Genomic DNA, 15000 nt, shown 5'->3' with positions numbered 1-15000 from the left:
TCGCAGCAGGGGCTGGGAGAGGGTGTGCTGATGCCATCTTTAATCAAAAATAATGTTGAACGGTGAACGAGGTGCTCTCTTTTTCTTGGTGTGTCCTTTACTGTGCGGCTTTGACGTATCCGCACGCTTATATACTCTTTTTCGTCGACCCTGCTGAGTAATGTCATCAACTATCCCTGTGAATATATATTTTTTTTTCCCAGCAGTTTCCACTCTTGTTTTGGCAACTGTCTTTAAAGGTTGACCATTAATCACGTCTTGGACAAGTTGCATTCCCGTTTCCAATCCAGTATCGAGCATTCGTTCTCCCACTTTTTCACAGTTGTTTTGAGTAAGGGAGTTGCTGAACGGAACAAGGACCGAAACATTCCACCTAAGCCGTTACCCCATTGTTCATAAATGTGTGTTCCTCCATAGATACCAATGGCTCCCCCTTTACCGTGCTGTATATAGGGTAAAACATGTCGCCCATATGGGTAATATCGGTGGTTCATCGGTAATAACATTTTGTTATGGAATAGATAGCACGACGCCGGAAATGCAGGGTCACGCATACGGTTCCAGAAGGAAATGGTATCAATTGACCTGTGTCTCCCCTTATATTGATCGCCACGGATGAAAACACAGTTGTGCGGAGTGGATGGTAGGAGGGCACCTTGACCTCTTCAGTGATCATGTTCCCCTGCTGACCAAAAGGAAGGAGCATTCGAGGTAAGTTAGCTTGAGCGTCTCCCACTACTTGAGACTCGATAAAATTGGAATACAATTAGATGGTGTAAAAAGCGTCTCTCGAAAGCAGTCCCCACACCAATTCCTCTTTTCTAACAAGCGTTGGGGTTGTCCTCGCAACAAGGACACTGTTGGACAAGGCTTCCGATTTGGTACAGCTGAGGAATATTATACTGATGGTTTAAGTACCCCAAGGCGCGAGCTAATGTCTTTGATAAAATCACATACCAACAGACCGGTAACATCAACTCAAAGCAATCTTGTGCTTTCTCGTAAATGTAAAAACATTCGTTTCCTTCCAGACTCGTAATGGCCTTGTCACTATTCAAAAAAGTGTCTCTCAATCGATTGTGTAGTCCCTTCGTCATACGTGAATAACATCTTTGACTTTGCGGTAAATGCCACTTGGTACAGGGATGTTAAACTCCAGGATTCAGGTCCTTCCTTACAAAGCAAAGTGCAAGACAATTGATTCTCAACTACGTATTGCCAGGTGTAAGGGTAAATGATGCGTAGCATGGCCACCTCCCAATCTTCACTTACTGGTAGTTGACTTGGTAACTGCATCTTAAAATCGGCCGCCTTGTTTTCGGGATACTGACGCAGGCTTGCATAACTGGTCAGCACCATGTAAAATCTGTGGTCATGTTGATCGACGGCGGAAATGTAAAACGGCGCCGACGATATTGTCTAAAAATGATGACGTTTGACCGTACCCACTCATTAAATAGATTTCTATGTTCTTAAATATCTTTGTTCGCAACGGTAGGTACACAATATGTTATCTTTCTTCAAGGAGTGTTTCTCGAAAATTGCCTAGGGCTATCATCTAATGTAGGAGAGGAAAGCATATGTCTCCCACCTGCAACGGTTCCACGAGATTTGTTTGAACTTAAACCAGCCTCTGTTTACATGAGTAAAGCGACAGCGAGGGAGGAAATGTGTTAATACTGGGATATGCGATGAAGGTGCCAGCTGGTAAGGTCGACCAATCATGACCACATTTTCTTTCTGAGGTGAATGAAGCATTCGAACGAACGCCGGGTGTACGAATGGTGTTTTCGGTTTTCCTTCTCAACGCGAGAGCTGTAGACAGTGTGATCATAAGTCATTCAGTTTGCGAGTTTAATGTTACATTCCATTCGTCGTCCACTGTGATTTCAATCTCAGATGATGAGTCAGCGATGTTCAGAAATTGAAACAATCCTTCTGTCACATTTAATGCCGTATGATACTTGCCCTCGGGTAATACAAACGGTGTGGAGTCACCTTGACGTTCCAGCCTGATGTGAGAATGTTTGCAGTCGTTGTAATGTCAAACATAGGGAGCGGATAAACAATAAGATGTAATCCTACTTCACAACCTTCTTCATCTTTCAGATGTATTTGTCGAGGTAGCGTTACACGAAAGGAAGACTTGGAATTGTTTAGAAGTAAATTACTGCTTGCATTTCTGGGATGTGTTGCATTGCATTACTGCTATCTTGAATCATGTTTGTTGTAAAGCCCCCAAATGGTTATACGGAATTAATCCAACAGTCGTATTTTATTGGCCAACCTTTCTAATGTACCAACACCTCCTTGTTCGCTCTTCGTTCCCAGCGTTTTACATTTTTCTCAATACGAAACAGGTGTTTTGCCGTTTCTATCACTTTCTTTAACTCAAATTAGTAAAAAGTGCCTGGAATATAGTCACCGACTGCTTCCTTTACACGATACTCGGGTGGGTGGCACGGAAGTCTCTGAGCAACAGTGAAGGTTTCCTCTGTCCAGGATAGTAAGTACCCTTTTACTGATCTTGACGTGATCTCCCACTTTGAATTTATACTTTGTTGGCTTTGAACAGATTCCTATACAAATTGTTCCAGACCTCTGAAGCGTTATTATCGTTGGCATCTGCTGGTTTCATTTTGATGCTACGGCGCACGCTTTGATTGTTATTCCCATTCACTAAATCGTCCATTTGGTCCAAATAATGGTACGAGCTGCTGGTAGTGAACATACGCCACATCATTTGCTTGGGCCTTGGTTTCTTTGTAGGTTACAAAATGATGTACATCCTCCTTTTTGCGAAAGGTTTGAAAAGTCTTGTTCTTAAAATTGGTTCTGGCATCTGTTTGCAACTTTGAAGGTATACGACCTTCCAGGAAAATGCTTTCAAAGGCCACCACCAACGAAGAACCTGTATTCGATTTCAAGGGCACCATCCACGCTTATTTAGAAATGACATCGATAGAGGTCAGTAGATACTTGTATCCTTGATTCCAGCGACTCAAATTTGTAAATCAACCAAGTCCGCCTGCCATTGCAAATCTATATTAAACAAAGTTACTCCATTACGCCCAAAGATCTTTCTTGCAGGTTTGTTGGCGGAGCCAATAGAGTAATTGTCTCAAGCCATACTGACGAGCCTGGTTTTGTTCTTTTTCTTCTTTTGCATTTTCTTCTTCGTGAGTGTCGGTGACATCTTTCAATTCGATGTGAACTTTGCTATCGCAACACTGAACTAAACATTGTATTCTCTGACATATGTCCTTTAAAGAAACACTGGACGATGAGTTTCCACACACGCGGCTTGCAGCACTACCCATGGTGTTAACCAATTGTTTTGATCTTCCTTATTCGTAAACTTTTTATAACAATTTACCAAACCATCCACCAGAAAGAAAGATAATTTATCAAGTATTTGACACTTAACACTTTGTGGAATACATATTGTTCGGTAAATGTAGTATGGCATTGGTCCATCTAGTAATAAAAACTCAACAAGCGACCGTGGTTGATTGGATTTAACTCTTTTATAAGATCTAACCGTTGCTCGCGAGGTGTGCTGTGAAAGAAGTGTCCTGCAAAACACAACTCCGAGAGCAAACCCGAACCAAGACAAATTACACTCTATCCATGTTAACGAGTGTACTGAAAAAAAGGGCACTGCACGTATTATTATTATTTTCTTTTTGTGAATTCAGTCATTCACTGATAACGTTAACACTAAGGCGTGTGTGATTTTTCACTCTAAAAACATTGAAACAGTGGGCTTACCTTGGTGTAAAAACCTGTGAAACTTTTTCTTTGCTTTGTTACCTCCTGGTGGGGTTAGGTTATTGTTTGATGTTTTTTTTTTTTGCTCTTTTGTTTTGCTTTGTGTTACGTTATCTGTGGGTTTTACAGGTTTTTTCACCGAGGGTTAGCCGAAACAGTTCATGCATAATATTGCTTGATCGCTACATATATAATCTCTGTTGTACATAGGGTACATTTAAAAAAAAAACTTTTATTTACTTAATATTTTTTGGATTTCAGTTTGTCTAAAGATAACTTTCTCTCGCAAATATAACATTTAAGTAAGAGCTGTCTGTTAAGCAGCGAACTCAAGTGAATAACAACATTCCTTTTTCTTCTCTCATTTACGCGCATGTGATTTATTTTCGCTCTAAAAACATTGGAACAGTGCATGCATATTGCTTGACCGGTTTCATGTATAATCTTTGTTGTACATAGGGTGCGTTTTCAAAGCAACTTTCCTTTTTTTTTCGGATTTAGGTTTGTTTAAAGAGAACTATCTCTCGCAAATATCACGTGTGATAAGCGTTCTCTGTTAATTCAGTAACTCGATTGTTGGTGTGTTTTTATTGACTTAAGGATACCGTTATGCAAATAAAATCGTTCGAGTTCGTCCGGACTCGATTGTTTTATATTCTGTATGACTGGACAGAACTGCATTATCAGAGTCGCAGTAGTTGTTTAAGCGCAAAGTAACATATTTGGTTTAATGTTATGGTTGTCGAATAGTCGAAGAACAATCGTTTATATCAGCATGTCACCAGAGTCTCTGTTAATGAAGCGTTTGAAATGTATGTTGTTGTTTGCTCACTGCGTCAAATGTCGTGAAAGGTATTTTGAAATACGATATGAAACCAACTCCCGCCTCACCATACAACGGTCTAAAACGCTTCTCAAAATCCAAAATTTTTGAAGCGTCATCTAAATCTGTTGAGTAGGCTTTCTTTGTGTCTGTGCACTGAAGGATGTCTTTGTGTATACCTGCACAAAAGATTGCATTAACCCGTGCTATGTTCAAGCGCGAGGTTGAAGGACTTTCTTTAAGAGGTTGTAACAACGGAGTTCACGTTTGTTTAAAAAGTGTGAAAGAGTTGAGAATGCTGCTCTTTTCCACTATAGTAAATGCATGGAGATTGTTATGAAACAGGACAAGTTCCTTTGTCTCATGTTTTTGTCCGTATTTTTGGCCTTGACCCTGCACAAAACACACCTTTTTTCGGGAAGATAACCAATCAAATCCTTCGATTAAATTATGCGCAACTAATTTGTGAACCCATGCGAAGCGAAAACAAAAGATTGTGCAGTGTCACGGTAAATTCAAAATCGATTGCAACAACATTGTTCTCGCTTTTGAAGGTTCTAAGGTTTCATAACCAGTCCCTCGATTAACTATGTCTCCACACAAAACAACTTTTTTGGTCTTCCTTCTTCACGCTTCGATTGGCTCTATGCAAATTTAGTTTAAGAAAGAACAAAGCGTTTGTGGACTTGTCCAGGTGTGCAAAGCCTTGTGTGTGTGTGCTTTCAAATTCTGTTTGACTCGCTTCAAAACCATAGGGGTCTCACTCATCTTTGTAGGTACGTGCGCCATTTTGAATTCGCTGAGATGCTAACCCGGTGTTGCCCTCTTTATCCAACTAAGTTAATGTAAACTGACAGCAATAGTGTCTCATTGGTCCGTGACGAGTCACCTCTAATGAACTCGTCTGCTACCTGTCTTTCCCAATGTTCTTTTCGCCATATATTTGCCTTACCACCCGGATGGTTGGGTGGATTCATAACACCAGCACTGCACACACCCCTCTTTCTTTCTCAATAAAGGAACCTCCGTGTACGTAAGTGGCTGGCATCTAATTCACCTAACCCTAATTTATACGATGCACGTGTTGTTACACATGTTAGGGGTACCGCAGCGTTGCGTCATGCCCTTACTTGCCCCCTTATTTATGCACCTTCCCTTCTTTTGTCTTGATGTGGTCATTTGATGACTACCTGTCAAATCTGGTCTGAATAAGCTGATAGAACTACTTGTGGACAACTATGTCTGAATCGCAAATATATCAGTTTCCCTGTGTAGTGTCCCGTTTATGTCGCTCTTTCAAAATAGTGACTTGTTTTTCTCTTTGCTGTTCCTAACCCTACCTAAATTAAAGGTTATTTTTTATTGTTTCCTTTCTCGAATTGAGCCCTCTCAACTCACAGGGCAAAGTAGTAAATATGTTGAAACAATTTAAAAACAAAAAGTAAAGGATGTTATTTTTATGTTTATGATTATGAGACAGGGTGAACGATTTACAGTTGAGTGTTCAAGAGTAGATTTTAAAGGCTAACTTATATCTTGTAATTTAATATTGAAAAGAAATGTGCAGGAAACCCGGCCTATCCATCATGCAGCTCGCCAAACCATGCGACACTGTATGTAACATAAATACATACATACATCAACTTTCTTTGACTGGAATTTCACTGTGAATTTACAAGGATCACATTTTATTTCAAACTTGATTATTATGCTCAAAACGTACGAATAAACAATACACTACAAACTTTAAAGTACTCGAATTAACCATTCTTTTCTTGCATTTCCACACATATTGCTTTGAATTAATTCAAATGTAAGTCCTCTCAAATCAGAGGCTAACAGTAGTCGGGCGAAAATTTCATTCCTTAGATTCTATATACTTGACAAACACACCTTCACTAACTAACCGAGTAAAATCTCACAATTTACATGTCATTAAGAGGAAAAACCTGAACTGGCTCCGAGCTAAATCTACAACGCAATAATAAAAGCAGAGCTCTTTTGAACTCTGGCATTTTAAATGCATATAGCAATGGATTTATGAATGAATTTGCGCATAATAAGAAGGTTACAGAATACTGAAGTAGGAAAATTTGTTCTTGAGAAATTGTTTCAAAACTCTCCCATGAGAAAAAAAAACCAAGAATGTTGGCAATTAGTATTGGCAGCAATAGTGTCAACGATACAACTGTTATCATAAACAGTGTCTTGGTCAGTTTTCTTTCTCTAAAGGCTGCTCCATGAATAACTTGAGGATGAGTTCCACAGTAAAATTTAATAGCGATGGATGTGTAAGAAACATGGATAACAAAATGGCAACATAATATGAATGTGAAGTATGCACCTGCCTCCGGCTCTGCGTTATACCAAATGACATCGAACTGAATCCGTAACGAAAAGATGACTGTAAACAGGGCAGCGATAAACCAAACAGCCGCAACGGCTGCTCCAAACACCCTTTTTTTTAAGAGGCGATGCGTAAATGGACGAAAAGTTGCGTGCGTTCGCTCCAAAGAAATAGCAGTAAGGTTTGTTATTGAGACTGTTGGAAAGTAAGCGAGTAAAGCTCCTGTGATCTGAATTGGCTTAGACACGTAGTCAATCGTCCAAATGCTACAATCGTTTCCCAGAGAGAAAATGCAGATGACGACACTCCATGCATTAAACATGTCTGCAATTGCCAGGCTGATCGTCAGGTACATGCTACGCTTGCGAAGTCTTCGTTCTTTCAGGAAAACAATGATTGCAAGGGCATTCAGTGTCACTATAGCAATAGCAGCGATGCCAAATGTTGTCAGCAAGGTAATGCACACTGAAGTAGAAAAGAGCTCGAAATTTGAAGTTCTCTTTTGTAGATCAGAATCATTCCTCATCTGCGTGAAGGAAAAAAAAAAAAAAGAAAGAAAACGAAGGTTAGAACATTAGGATAAATTTGCATTCTAAAAAAATTCTATTGTTAAATAATGTACTCGGAAAAATTTAGGCCAGTTTTAAACGTTACACTACTGCCATGTCGAACTTAAATGAATTTCATCCAGCAGTGGCACGGCCACAGCACGGGAGGGTCACGTCAAATTCAAAATCAAAGCCGGAAACTGAAACCTTCCATCCAGCGGTTTCACATATCGGACAGCAGCTGAAAGAAAGGCAGGAAGAAGTTTGCTTTAATGAAGGGGATTTTAAACGCCAGAAGGCAAGGGCAACTGATACCAGAATCCATGTTACATCATTTTATTTGCAAGGAGAAGATCACTTCTCAAAGTGTGTTCATTTATTGGTCTTCCGGTTTCTTTCCACGAAACTCAGCAGGTTACTGTGGCACGATCGTGCCGGCGTCGGAAAAAAAAAATGTTGGCTGGTGGAACACCGTTTTGAACAAGTACAGGAGAGCAGGTTGAAAATAACTTTTCGCGTCTCAAGGGCAACTTTCTGGTTGTTTCTCTCCTGATTCACTCGAATGTATATCAGAAGAACATCTACCAGATGATGTCGAATGTACAGTGTATAGCGATATTTCTTGTTTACAAAGATTGACGTCATATTTCTTTCGATATTCAAATTTGCTGACGAAGGAACAAAATAAGTCTTTGTTTTATCAGCCAATTAGATTCTGGTTGGCATATTTATAACAATGGTTGATGTCTCGAAAAACATCGCTATATGTTTTTGAGTATGTAACTAGGACGCATGCAAACAAATTGCAAAATAATCAAAACCACATTAAAATAATTGATGAATTTAGTTTGGCGCGACAATAGCACGACGTTTCAAACCAAGTCGAGCTACTGCCGTGCGACACGGCAGGGTCTGCCTAGTTAAGCAGTCGTGCCGAACTTAATACAACCTGCCCGACTGAATTGTTTCAAACGTCGTTCTACTGGTGTGCTTTCATCATCATCATCAGTCCTTTTTGCGCCACGGGACGCATAAGGCCTCTACAGTCTCTCTTCAACGGGAGCTGTCTTGTGCCACCTTTCGGATTTCACTCCAGGTCAGGTGCATGGACTTGGGTTTTTTCTCCACTGACCTTCGCCATTTGAATTAAAGAGTCTTAGTTTGGTCTTAAGGGAAACTGTTTTAGAACTCCAAATTGGTTTCAGCGATGCAAATGCCTGTCTGGGTTTACATCTACAAGGTCGCCAATAAACAATATTCCCGAAAAAAGTCATGTCATTATCATTATTATCAAAAAACAAGGCCAAATGATATCAAGAATGCGAGTTTTAATAATACAAGCTAAGTGGAAGTGGCTCGTAATTCGTTTAGCTCAACCGGTGTTACACAATTGAAGTCAACTTTCAGCTTTCGTTTGTCGCACCGTTTCTCGAATTTTTTGATCCCCCACGAAGTGGCTCTCTTTGTATTTTTCGCCTGACCTTTTGCTTCTAATTTGTCCAAATCCTCTAGCTCCAAATCTGAGTTTTGACTGCTAACTTCTTCAGTTTTCGCTCGTCGACGTTTTCGCTCGCCGACGATTCGACGACTGAAAAAACTGCAGTTCAAAACCGGAGTTTCGCAAATGAATGGTTTTCCCGCGTCAACACTAGGCTTACTCTAATTGGTTTAAATCCCGATTTTCTACTTGGCCGCGTATATTGATAATAATACGTGCTTTCACATCTACATCGGCGCCTCCCTGCACATCAATCATGCTGCCAAGGTAAGAGAACTGGTCCATTTTCTCTACCTGATTTGGCAGTTCCCTTTACATTCAGGGCTTATCCATTTGTGTGTTGTTCTTAAGTCCAACTCTACACGCATTGTTGTTTAATCTTGCTGTTTTCTCACTTAGGTAAGATCCAGGGCTGGATAAAAGGCAAATGTCATCCGCATAGTCCAGGTATTCTAATACAGTTGTCAATTTCCATCTAATCCCAGTACCTTGGTGACTTGTTGTTTCTTTCATCACCCAGATGAAAAATAATAGCGGTGGCAGCATGCATGCTTAACCCCTCTTTCCACAGCAAACCATGGTGTAAGAATAAAAAATAAAGGAACTTTATTTCAGTGTCTAGTCTAGTGTCTAGCGCTGAGGCACCAATTGAGGACGCTGTAAATTGAAATTAACTACTAACACAAAGCAAGTCAAATGTTGGTTTCTGAGGAGAGGAGAAACCGGAGTACCCAGAGGAAACCTCTCGGTGCAGAGTAGAGAACCAACAAACTCAATCCACATATGACGCCGAGTCTGGGAATCGAACCCGGGCCACATTGGTGGGAGACGTGTGCTCTGACCACCGCGCCATCCCTGCACCCCTAACGTCCAACTTTACGTATGCTTTCATGGAGAACGCTACATTTGAAATCTCTGTAAAAAGCTTGTATCATTCTGATGATCTTTTGTGGGATGTCATAAATCCCTAAGAGTTTCCATAGGGTGTCCCGATGCACAATGTCGAAAGCTTTTTCGAAGTCAATGAAATAGCGTACGTTGGTCGAATTTAATTATTGTATTTAGTTCGGTACGGCGATAGCGCGACGTTTGAAACAGGCCTTCGTAATTCTGAATTGCTGCGAGATTTGCGATGTTCAGGTAAAGACTTCAGCCTTAGGTGCTTGTGATTACCTCTACAATCGATGTGCGGTTGAATGGAAATGCGAGTACACTAAATGTAATATTGAACAAAAATTCAGTTTTCGTCTTGGGTAGTTTATTTCAACCTTGCTTGACATTTTTTTAAGATAAGGCCTTAACATTGGACCAATTTTAGGTTCTTGATCTTGATTTCAGCATTTAAGCTGCCAAACGACCTAATAAGTCAAAAGTTATTAACACACAAATGCAACTGAGATTATTTTTGACAAATTGTGAGCGCTATTATTGACAAATTAAGCACGCTATATTCTACAGCACGGTCTCTTTGACTCCTGTTCTGTCCCAGTTACAGCCTGATGACACTGAGCGAGTGATTGCGTATGGCAATTGCTCCTTGAATGACCGCGAAAAAAACGATTGCATAAGTCGGTTGGACATGCTGGCATAAGTGACTTATGGTTGACCCATTTACGTTACTATTTGCTTTGGTCGAAATTACCCCTGTAAACTGACCACCACTTGTTAAGCTGGTAAATGTCGTTTTAGGAGTTCCAAGGACAGGTGGCTTGTTGGTTCTGTCTCCTGCTCGGGCGTTTCAGGTAACGAGCATGAAGCACGAGGCACCATGGGAGGCAAAGGGAAACGGAGGAAAACGCCTGCAAGAAAAGGTGTCCATTTCTTGGCAAATTTGTTGTTTCCATGTCACTGGCCTTTTTGACGCTTTTATTCGCTTCCAAAGTGGTTGGTTAAAGTGGCACATTGCTTTACACCATGGAATCGTAATGATAGGAATCGAAATTTGGCGTTATGTAACACAAATTGGTGATTGATATGCACAGACAGTACGGTGGCCCACAAGGGACGTGCTGCAAATTTAAAATAGTTGCTGAAATTTAAGATAGTTGCTGCAAAGTAAAAGAATGTTGCTGCAAATAAAAAAAGCAGAAAATATGTGTACGCACATTCCAATAATTCTATTGCAGAACTCAAACCATAACATTGTGTCACGCTCGTTCAAGGCTGTATTCCTTGTTCCTTTTAACGTGTATCCTTGACCTATGCTTCATCGATCTTAAAAAAGGCTTTCGACACCACCGACCATAATATTCTCTTACGGAAGCTCCGTATATATGGTGTCAGCACAATCAGTATTAAGTGGTTTCATTCTTATCTTCTTCACCGAAGTCAAAGATGTAGCCTTTCTGCCTGTGTCTAATGCTGCAACGGTTTCTTGTGGCATCCCACAGGGTAGCAACCTTGGGACACTTTTATTCCTCGTTTATATTAACGATCTGCCAAACTGCCTTTGCTTGACCTCCCCAAGGATTGTTTGCTGATGATACTAACATAACCTTTGCAGCCAGCACACTGAGTGACCTTGAGAATGGTGAACATTCAGAGTTCAGCGACGCAGAGAATTTATGGTTATCGGGTCAAACCAACGTCTACATTCATTCTATGACGTGCAGATAAACATTGAGATCGATGCCAAATGAATCAACAAAGTTAAAGAAGCTAAATCACTAGGCGTGATAATTGATGGACACCTCTCACGCTCTAATCATATAGTTAAACTTAGCAGGAAGATATCTTCAGCTACAGGCACCCTTAAACGCATAACACCATACATCTCAGAGCGCATTGCCCTCCAGATCTATGAAGCGTTGATCGTACCCCGTTTTGATTATTCTAGCTCCGTTCTGGGCAGATGCAACTTAACCCTATTGATAAACTTCAAAAACTTCAAAATAGGGCTGCCGGGGCGATTACCAGTTCCAGTTATGACATAAGCGCCAGCTTCCTTTTAAATATGTTAAAGTGGGATGATCTAATTACAAGGCGACAAAAGCTTATAGCCATATTAATGTTTAAAACAATTAATGGACTCACCCCAGCGTACCTCCAGAATTTTATTCAGTACCCGCATTACGCAACACATCTTAAGAGACTCAGAGGCTAGAAACTTGAGTTACCTTTGCCGAGCACAAAATTATGGCAATCGTCCTTTCTGTTAAAGTGGCGCAATGTAGTGGAATAGTTTGCCCATCAGTTCGCAAAAATTAGACCCTCTTGGGTGTTTTAAACGGGAAATTGACTAACTATATAGTAGCTGCCGGTCAGGCTCCCACACGGCAATCTTATAAATCAGTGTTTTAATGAAACATTTTATTCTAATATGTACTGAAGAGTTTACCAAGTATAAATAAATACAGTATGCATGTATGTTATCCTCAAAGTGTTCAGCGGTAGTTTTGTCACCATTGTGGACACCAAATAATTGTCGAAGATACCTCGAAGAAATATGGTGACCCACAAGGGACATGCTGCAAATTAAAAAGTTGCTGCAAATTAAATAAAGGTTTCCCAAAGTAAATAAAGTTGCTGCAAATTTACATAATTGCTGCAAATTCACAATAATTGTATTCTCAGTTTTGGACTGGAATTGGCTTGCAATGGAGGTTAATGCGGGAGAATCTTTTCAAATGCCAATACGTTTTAATATATTCGCCCGCATTAGTCTCCATTGCAAGCTAGTTCCAGTCCAATACTGATAATGCGAATATTCTCTCAGCAAATTCAAGACCTCGAGGATTCGTTGGATGAATTCCAAAATCGTTGGATGACTCTCTCCCTCTTTCGCGTTCTCTTCCTCCCTCGCGCGTCCATTAGTTTTCAACGGAGATACGTCTGGGTACGAGGCAGTTGTTGGTTTGACTCTCTCCAGAAATTTGACCATGGATTTGAACAGGAGCTGGGGATATTCCACAGCAATGTGCTCTACCTATCAAGGAGGCATTGAATAAATTATGGAGAGTGGCCGTCTTTTACTTCCGCTGTGACATTACGGGTAGCTGTAGGCACTAGGCAAGGCTCTATGCAGTGAGAACACCAATGGTTGAAGTGGAAATTTCTGATCTCCTGAGATGTTAAGGAAAGCCCATTTTCAGGACCATACCATCGGCGAAGTTGTATGTCAGTTGTTAGGGGAATGGAAGAAACGGCCAACTCTTGAAGAGCTCCAACCCTGTAGCCGAGCCGCCCACGAAGTCTGGACACAATTTGAATTGCTTGACCTACAGCGAGTATTACTGTACATTCAATCTCGTAGATGTAGTTCTAAGGCAAACAGTAATATGGTTCTTCTGCAGCCACTTCCTAATGTAGCACTCGCTGTCGCTGAGACTTACGATAGTCCAGATGGCTTATGCAAGAGTGTGGTTCGGTTTGAGAAGAAATCCTCCCTCAAGACCAGCTTCAAGTCTTTTGAGTTCACTGACGTTCTGTTGAGACACTCATCGGATTCGCTGCGTCTTGTTATTTTCTACAGGCCGCAGACAATGGCGGACAAGTCCTCCCCCACCGCTAATTTCTTCGAAGAATTTCCAACACTTCTAGAGGCTTTAGTGACAGCACCTGGTTCCCTGTTGATGGTTGGCGATTTCAACATCCATGTCGAGGACGCTACCGATTGATCTGAACAGCGGTTTTTTCGCTAGGCTCGATTACCAGCCGCTGTTTCGGGAAATAAGCCAGCGCTCACTCCCGAAATCTCGGCTGGACGCGTGAGGTGAGCCATTGTTAATCTACGCCAATCAGAAACTCGCCTGCACAAATCCGTCTGGCATAAATTATATGTTTTGGCAGCGAAGGTATTCTTTTACCCGGCCTGTTCGAGATTTACAGTGATTTAAGATAGGAAACATCCAAGATTGCGACAACGAAAAGTGTTCGAGAAGCTGGAGAATGGGAATTGTGTCGTTTTCTACCGCCTGAGTTCGCAAACTTTACTGATTTTTCAGTTGGCGCCAAGGTCAAAATACGGTTTTCAAATCCATTGCTATTGCAATTTTCTCCTCATACTTCGCTAATGTAAGAGCAAGAAAAATTCCTCAAGATCAATTGAAAGTACTGCTGAGTTTATTGCTGGCAAAACGAGGGGGCTGATGAGAGTCGACTGAGAGCTGAAGCAGCCGAAGATTTCGTTGATGATTCGCCGGTTGAATTCAAACTCACATCGATCATTTAACCACAAACTCAAGCTCGTATCATCTGGAAACCTCGCACAGACGTTTTAAGCACTGTTATGTAATTTCTGTTTTCTTAAAATCAGTGTTTTTGGGATGTCTAATGCTATTTCCCCGCAACTATTAACTTCGCATAAATTCTATTTTGAATTTACGTCACAGACACAATCTATCGCTCACGCGTCCAGCCCTCTCTTCTCGGGGAGGATACCCGAACTCGAATGAGCGGCGGAAATCGAGCCTTTTTCCTCGCTTACTTGAAGCATTCAACTTAAAGCAGCATATTTGGGTTCCTTCTCATAGGAGTGGGCACACCCTCGGCTTAATCATTACGAGAGCTGATGAATCAATGGCTCAAGGCTTCAATGTTTATGACCCTGTCATCGCCTTCCATTTTCTTGTCAGCTGTTCACCTGTTATCCCTAAGAAGGCATTCGAGCGTAAACAAGACAGCAACGAGGATATAGGAGAAGCGAGGCAAAAGAGAAGGGAAGTGGAACGGTGCTGGCAGAAAACGAGGTGCATCGTGAACGTTTTATGGCACAGTGCCGACTGATCAATGATTCCATCTCACAGGCCAGGATGGCCTACTATTCTGGGCTTATGGGCGACCATAACCTTGACACTAAGTGATTGTTCTTGACACTTGATGAGCTGTCTCATCACATTGCGGAATCCAAGTTACTTCATAAGGACAATGTTGAAGCTCTGGCAAATAGCTTTGCTGACTTTTTTACCGATAAGATCCTCAAAATACGCGATAAATTGCAAGTCAAGAGGGGCAATGTCCACCACACCCCTGATAATCTGTTGTACTACGGTCTTAAACTTGATTACGTCGATCT

General features: G+C 41.1%; 2 protein-coding genes and 1 pseudogene across 4 annotated transcripts in view; all 3 read right to left on the bottom strand.

The window, feature by feature from the left end:
- Positions 1-3320, bottom strand: part of LOC138030690 (uncharacterized) — a 15713-nt pseudogene extending 12393 nt beyond the window's left edge.
- Positions 1-15000, bottom strand: part of LOC138028248 (QRFP-like peptide receptor) — a 288469-nt gene that overhangs the window by 206246 nt on the left and 67223 nt on the right. The gene's annotated exons all lie outside the window — the stretch shown is intronic.
- LOC138029980 (substance-K receptor-like) overlaps positions 6276-15000 on the bottom strand; it is a 24990-nt gene continuing 16265 nt past the window's right edge. For all 3 annotated transcript variants that reach the window (XM_068877819.1, XM_068877818.1, XM_068877820.1), the window contains exon 2: positions 6276-7467. In XM_068877819.1, the coding sequence (XP_068733920.1) occupies positions 6520-7467 (948 nt within the window). In that variant the 3' untranslated portion in view covers positions 6276-6519. The remainder of the gene's footprint in view (positions 7468-15000) is intronic.

Source organism: Montipora capricornis, chromosome 13 (genome assembly GCF_036669925.1).
Source record: "Montipora capricornis isolate CH-2021 chromosome 13, ASM3666992v2, whole genome shotgun sequence".
NCBI classification, from domain to species: Eukaryota; Metazoa; Cnidaria; class Anthozoa; order Scleractinia; family Acroporidae; genus Montipora; species Montipora capricornis.
This window is presented reverse-complemented; position numbering and strand designations above follow the sequence as displayed.